This window comes from Vigna umbellata, chromosome 9 (genome assembly GCF_029865625.1).
Source record: "Vigna umbellata cultivar VRB3 chromosome 9, Vumbellata_1.0, whole genome shotgun sequence".
Taxonomy (NCBI): domain Eukaryota; kingdom Viridiplantae; phylum Streptophyta; class Magnoliopsida; order Fabales; family Fabaceae; genus Vigna; species Vigna umbellata.
In genome coordinates this window covers 33044127-33052054 of record NC_142173.1, presented here as the reverse complement: position 1 = coordinate 33052054, position 7928 = coordinate 33044127, and the positions used below count along the sequence as shown (strand labels likewise).

Here is a 7928-nt window from a genome sequence, read left to right as displayed (position 1 = left end):
TGATAGGTATTGAGTTGAAGGACAATTTTAGTACCAATACTTGCCATAAGTCTAGAAATACAAATAAAAATTGAAAGTATATATATTAAAAAAAGTCACTAAATAACTAGAGTAGAAACTTTCATACCAACTTATGAGAAATCAAGGGACGAGAGGACCGTTTTGATATTTAGTTTGGAGAAGGATATTGACGGTACACTCAAGAAAGATGAAAAAAATGAGAGATAAGTCATAGGGTCGATCCACATAGATCCCTATGACAAGATCAAAATTAGGGTTCTTATAACTCGAAACCAAAAAAAAAAGGTTTGCACAAAGACAAATCTCATTTTCATTATATATATTAGAGCTTTTAAAATGGGTTACAATCTGCGGGCTAACCCGACTCACCACGGGTTTGAGTCGGGTTGGGTTAGAAAAAATGTATTTTTTTATGCGGGTCAATTTTCAACCCGACTCATTCGGGTTGAACCCGTGGTGAACCGGGTTGACTCACCAACCCAGCTAATTTTATTTTATTAATTTATTATCTTATGAAACTAAAAAATACAATCCAGCTCATTATATGTGGATTGTATTGTACTCTTTTTTATTATTTTGAATTGTCTTGAGTTTATCATCATTTTGGGAGTGATATTTATTTAGATTTGAATTACAAAAATTTTATAATTTTTTTTATTTTAAAAAAATTGTAATTAAGTAAGCCAATGAACCCACCAGTTTAATCCACAAACCCGTGGTAGGTCGAGCTGAGTTCAAATTTTTCTGGTTCACTAATAAATAAGCCGGGTTGGATTGACTCACAAGTGAATCACCCGTTGTGGACCGAACCAAGTCGGATCTGGTGACCCGTTTTGAAAACACTAATATATTTTATTTGTATTACAAATATATCCTTTTATAGATGAATTAGACAAGGCCCTTTATATTTCACATTAATTCTCAATAACTAATATTTAATATCTACTAATGTTGAATTTATTTCCCATTATATGAATCATTATTCAATATATTTAATTAAAAAGATAAAAATTATAAAAATAAAATAAAATTATATTGACAGCCCAAGATCATATCAGCTGACACTGAAAATGCATGGAAAATGATTTCCTAGAGGATCACAAGATACATCCTTATGAACAAGCTATCGTGATCATGTTGCCAGGAATTTTTATGATGCAGTAAAAAAAAATGAAATTTATTTAATTAACATGTTAATAGTGAGGTATGAAATGAGTTTTTTTTTTTTAATAAAATGTTGAATATTTTTAGTAAGACCATTAGAAGTTAAAGTTGGTGTCCCATGTGTGAAAGTTAAATAAATTTGGGTCTCACATGAGTGAATTAAGGTTGTGATGCAAAATGTTAGCTTATTACCCCTTTGCAACACTAGTATGATACGATAAACTAAGAGGTATATAAGGAATCTTATGTACATCGTAAATGAAAAATTACCATGAAATATATTTGTTGCATATTGTGAGATCCATAATATTTATAAAGAGTGTAATAATAATGAGTGTTTCGTACTTGAAACTCTTCCAAACAATTGGTTGAGGATTTGACACTTTTACAAGTAAAAGACTAAAACACTTTCACGTCCATTTTATATTATGTTGTTGTGCTTTATTGATTTGATACATTGGTCTGGTTGATATGGTAACAAACATGGATATATTGATAATTACCCGACATCAATCTCAAGGATAGCAATCCAACTTATGTTAAGGACAATCCATGTACACATATATCTTATGAGGTGGGAAATTTCTACGGTTGGAGGAGTAATGTTCCATTTTGATGATTTGATCATAATATACAAAGGATAAAAATATATATTTACATAATTATAAATATTAGAAAAGTAACCTTAAAAAATGATATAAAATATTAATTTATTTTTTTAAACCTTTAAAAAAAAAATATTAAATATTTTCATAGTAAAATTATGTCTTTTAAATTACTAATAAAACTCATTTTTATTAATAATTCGAAACACATCATTTTACATAAAAATATTTAATATATTGTTTTTGAATGGTTTAAAAAAACAAATTAATATTTTATATAATTTTACGATAAAAATATTTAATATATTGTTTTGAAAGGTTTAAAAAAACAAATTAATATTTTATATCATTTTTAAGGTTACTTTTCTATCATGTAAATAAATATTTTTATCCCTTTGTATATTATGATCAAATATGCAATCTTCAATGTCATTTTTTTTATCATGTTACCTATGCACCTAAGTATCTTAATTTATTATGCTTTAAAACGGAAAATAATAAAAAATATATTACATTTTAAGTTCAAAAACCACAATCAATAAAAAGAAATAGAGAAGTTACGTGAAAATTTTCCCAAATTCATATCAATCTTTCTTTTGTGGGAATAAAGAAAAAAAATCAGTTTCTGCTGTTCAATATTTCATTAATATTTCAGCGATGAATATTTTGAAGCAAAAGTTGGTAACTGTACAAGAGCCAACGTCACTCCTCAGGTATAACCAGACCAAATAATGAAATATTAAGAATGGAAGGAAAGTGTTAAACAGCTGTTGAAATTCGGATGAATAATATATATATATATATATATATATATATATATATATATATATATATATATATATAATTTTTAATAGCAGTAGCAAGATTAATTAAAATATTTAGTTTTAGTAGAATTATTGCCTTGCCACCAACAATTGGCTGACCATGTGCAAAGACTATTTTAACAAGTAAACTCCAAAAGCACTGATATATATGAAGTTTGTAATGTTAAAAAGCTGAAAAGCAATTAGACATTTTTCTCTGTTTGTTTGTAGATAATTGTAAATAACGGCTAGCACATGAGATTGAAACACCTGTCATGCATTGCTATATCAACATCTTAAAATCACTATTCTTCTTGAAATTTAACCGAAACTGAACCTTAACTTTTCCAAAACTGAACCTTAGCTGGACTTTCTTTATTGAGTTAAAGGACGCCCCCTTATCTATCTACACTTCTTCATAATACCACTTTTAAAGAATTTCCCTTCCTTTATCACATTGTAAATCTTTTGATTATCATTCTCAAAAAATTACTTCAAAATCTGTTATACTTGATATTTTCACAGATTTTACCAACAATATTTACAATGAATGAGCAGATTTGAATTTAAGTTGGTTTTAAACTATTAGATTTGGCCAAACCCATTTTTGAACAAGTTTAATATAAAAGTCTAAGTGTATCCTTTCGAATACATTAAAAAGGGGAGAAATAGGAAATGTATACTTAGAAGTCCTTTAGCCTCATTATTATTTTTTGTGAATTGTGTCTAAAATCTTAAGATTATCCTAAACTATCACTAGATAATTGAATAAATTAAACACTTAATAACATTATCAACAGTCTGTTGAAGCTGTCGTTAGTTTCTTTGGCTTGATGTGTTGTTGCATCATCATATTCTAGATGATGTGTCAATAATATGTATTGGCTTGCAATGATACGACAATGCAAAATTGCTTCAAAAAACTTTCTGCATTGTAAACACTATCTATAAATTAAAAAAATATACAAGAGAACAAAATACTGCCTTTCTTTTCATTGTAGTTTTGCAAACCAGTTCAATCAGCGACTCTAACTTTCCAACCAAGGATGAAGGGCATTAAATAACGACGTAGTGTGAAATGTATTATTGGACGCGCTCTAGACTATAAAACAAAAGTTATCTAGACAGTGGATCTTATTAGCTGTCAAAGCAATTTCTATTATTGAATAGGATTATAGCAGTAAAGTAAACAGCAGGAGTGGATATCTCCATAAGCAATACCAGGCAGTAGAATAAACATCAGCTCTGCTGGATTCCACTGGGCCATGACTGATTTTTAGCAGGCTTCAGAATAGCTTCAACTTCTGATAGAGCCTCTTCATCAATGCCACTATTTGCTAGTTCTCGTGCAGCAGCAACATTTTCCTCCACCTATTTTGTTATATTGTCCCAGTTAGAACATGCTTGGATAGCTTAGCAAGACATCAACTCTTCTAAGACATTCTTTGAATTCCATCAATACACCAAGATAAAAGATGTATTATACGCCAAAAGATGTATTATCAAATAACAAACCGCGACAGTTTGCGGTACCGCAATCAATTAGAGCCAGGAAATTTCCTTAGTATGTACTTTACTCATGCAATACTGACCATTAACTTACAGTATCAGATAATAAGACATTGCATTAGCATATACCTTTATGCTCAATATCGGTTTTTTATTTATTATTTAGTTGGTGGATGTGAAAAGGACAGATGAACAAACCGTAGTTATTTTACAGAGGAAGATTCTCAGATGTTTCACTGAACACAACAAGGAGAAAGGTAAGTAATTTATAGACCAAACCATACAAAAGCTCTAGAGCAATCAGCTTTCATGCATTATACACAAAACTCAATAGATGTTGACAGTAAAGATATATACAATTAAACATGGCAATTCAGGAAGACTGAAACCGAACCTGTTCAACGGATTTCATGCCTACAAGCACTGATGAGATTTCCTTATTCAACAAGCTGTACTGCAACGCTAACTTTGAAATGTTTTTTCCCTTTTCTTTACAATGAGCGGCAGCAGCTTCGCATGCAGACTGCAAAGTTCCAAATTCAAATACAAATATGGCAAAAGAAAGACCATACTAAAAGAATGCAGAGCAGTAGTAGCCTATAGTTGGATCCGTTCATAAAGATATTGCAAAAGAATGACGCAAGTAAAGATTTTTCTTCCAACAGATGACTACTTCATCTTCTTTTTATGTTGTTTTTTTCATCTCTAAATTTGTAATGCTTTACTTCTTTTCAGCCGAACTGGGTCACTTTCTATCTCAAGAGATTCAATCACAAAACCGAACTTTAGGCAAATAATGGGATGGGAACAAATATTATGCAGTTTCGTAATCAAACTCAACAATGACTTTGGTTTAAGAGAACATTGGGTCATGATCACTGACTCATTTATTTCCTTTCCTCTCTCATTTGAGGTTCTTCCGTAACTGAAAATAGTATTATTATTTCATTTTCACCAAATGCGTCTATTTAAGCTAATTTAACATCAGTGAGAGTGAAAACTAGGGGTATAATTGAAAAGAAAAAACATTAACATAGTCTTTCGAACCTTGAAAAGGAGAATTAAATTGAAACAAAAGGAGTAGTGTGTGATGTGAATTGAATTAGGGTTGAATGAGTATTTGAGAGTGAGAAAACACGCAGAATGAAAGTGCAGACCTTGAGTTGGGGCGAAGCCGGATGCCATGGAGGTGGGCCAGCATGAGTGAGAAGGCCCATGGAGAGAGGAGAAGCATTGATGATGCCAACCCCTTTGGCCTTCAAATAGGGTATCAAATCCCCCAAGCTGGAGTCATTCACAGAGTAATGGCAATACGAAAGCACCACATCAAGCGTCCCAGGCGGAACCCTATCAAGCACGTAACTGAAAATCCCCAGAGGAAGCCCCGTTATGCCGATCAAACGCGTCTTCCCCGCCTCCTTCAATTTCACCAGCGCCGGAATCGTCTCGTTCACGATCTACCAAACAACAACAACAACAACAACGAAACAATCAATCCTTCGCTTCCATGAAACGCAAGAAGCTGAACGAGAAACGACAGAGGCAGAGGTAATTAACCTGGTCTAGGGAACCGAACTCGATGTCGTGGCACTGGAGAATGTCAACGTAGTCAAGCTGCAACCTCTCCAAGCTCTCTTCCACGCTCCTCGTGACTCTCTCCGCGCTGAAATCAAAACCGTCCACGTACCGTCCGCACTTCGTCGCCACAACGTAGGAGCTCCGAGGAGCTTCAAGAGCCTTGAGTGCCTTCCCCAGCACTTTCTCCGACAATGTCCCTCCGTAATACCTTAAAATTTTCAGAGAAAATCAATATATGTATGTATGTATGCATGCAATGTAATTAGAGCGTGGGTGGCGGCGTACGGAGAAGTGTCGAAGAAATTGATGCCGGATTGAAAGGCCAGGCGAACGGAAGCGTTGGCCTGCTCCTCGGAAACTGTGCCGAAGACATTGCCCAGTGGAGAAGCTCCGAAACCGATGCTGCTCACTTTCAGTCCGGTTCTACCAAGCTCACGTAACTCCATTCTCTCACTCTCTCAAACACACACTCTTCTTTCTTTCTTCCATCACACAGCAATGGATGATTACCATTTATGAATTTGAAAGCAACTTGCAAAGTGGACCCACCCAGCCACTGTTTTTCTGACTGGACTGGATTATTTCCTATTAAATAAATAGTGGATTTCCTATAATTATTATATTTTCTATGCGTTGTTTCTCCTACGCTTTTCCACATTTCTCCTTCACTCCATTTTAAAAATAACTTTCTTAGGGTTAAATATGTTTTTCGTCCCTTAAGTATCACACGATTTTGGTTTTAGTCCCTACTCGAAACTTTGATGGTTTTTAATCCTCGTAGTTTTGAAACTATTAGTATTACTCCTTAAAAATGGACGGCGTTAAGTTTTAGTAGACGTGGCAAACGGCGAAGCCACGTCATATGTCAGCTGTCGTGCCACGTTGATGGTTTCGTTTTTCAGGTTGAATCTAACTTCGTCATCTGCGGCCAACCAGAAGCTTCTTGTCTCTGCCCCCTCGTCCTCCAGCAGCACCGTGGCCAGGAATGCGCTAGCGTCGCCGTCCACGACAACCTCTTGATAGGCATCAACTCACCACTCTCCTCGAAATCTAAATAACTAAAACCATAAAACTGGACGCCAAATCTAAACTAATCCTTATGAAAAAAGTTCCCATCTTTCCCACCGTAGACGATCTGGATTAGTTCCCATCAACTCATCACTCTCGATTTATTCTATTATTGTCAGCTTCTACAACACCATGTAGATCTGAATCCATCCTCCATGTTTAGGGTTCGTCCTTTCACCTTCAGTTGCGATCGATTTTGTGTTGATGAATTCTGACTATTTTTCTATAGACTCACAATGGTGATTGTGCAATTTGTTGACGCAGTCGCTGCAATTTCGAATTCCGTTACTTGTTTTGTTTCTGCAGATGGCAGGGGCGGAGAATAGCGATGGGAGCGGGAGTGAACGAGAATTAGCGGGAAATGGTAACAATGGGTTTTTGGAGTGTAGTGGTTCTGCTGGTAGTGAAGGGAACGACAGTGTTTCTTATGCGAACGTCTTGCGTTCGAGGAACAAATTTGCTGACGCTCTTGCTATCTACGAGCGTGTCTTAGAGAGCGATGGTGCAAATGTGGAGGCGCTCATTGGGAAAGGGATATGCCTTCAGATGCAAAATAAGGGAAGGCTTGCGTTTGAGAGTTTTTTTGAGGCTATCAAGCTGGATCCTCAAAATGCTCGTGCTCTCACACATTGCGGCATTTTGTATAAGGACGATGGTCGCCTGGTGGAGGCTGCAGAGGTATGCCTACCTCTGTTTAATAACTTCGGTTGTTGAAATTGTTGCTTCGCCTTTTTCTTTTCTGTTGTATTGTTTCTTGAGAATGATCAACTGTTAGTAAGGCAGATGATGTCTTTTATCACAGCAAAATTTTCCTATTCTTTTCAGAGGTTGTATTTTTACTAGTCGGAATTCGAGGTTGTAAAAGGTTTATTTGTTGATTTCACGCCATCTCTGTTCACGCCATCTCTGTTCATATAAATCGCACCACTGCAACACAATCGCGACCTTGTCTCCACTTCCTCAGCCACACCGCACCGCCGTGAATTGTCGCGTCCCTCGCGTCTTCACCGTCAATCCGAATCGTCATCTTCATCGCAACCCCCCTTTCTTCGATCCGCGCTGGCCGTGATAGCTCCAAAGCTGAAATTGTGTGGTGGCGCGTCGCACCGCTATCATGGCTCGACCTCCGTCGAGTTCGTCCCACCACCGCGCGAGAAGCATCAACATCACAGAGAGTGCA

The 7928-nt window shown here is 35.6% G+C and overlaps 1 protein-coding gene across 1 annotated transcript; it reads right to left on the bottom strand.

The window, feature by feature from the left end:
- Nucleotides 1-3556: 3556 nt before the first annotated feature.
- On the bottom strand, nt 3557-6169 carry LOC148193290 (L-galactose dehydrogenase-like). Its single transcript, XM_088098111.1, has 5 exons — nt 5966-6169; nt 5660-5888; nt 5260-5559; nt 4497-4625; nt 3557-3964 (listed from the first exon to the last, which is right to left on the bottom strand). The coding sequence occupies exons 1-5, from the start codon at nt 6124-6126 to the stop codon at nt 3833-3835; spliced, it is 951 nt and encodes a 316-aa protein (XP_087954237.1). The 5' UTR covers nt 6127-6169; the 3' UTR covers nt 3557-3832.
- Nucleotides 6170-7928: the final 1759 nt, after the last annotated feature.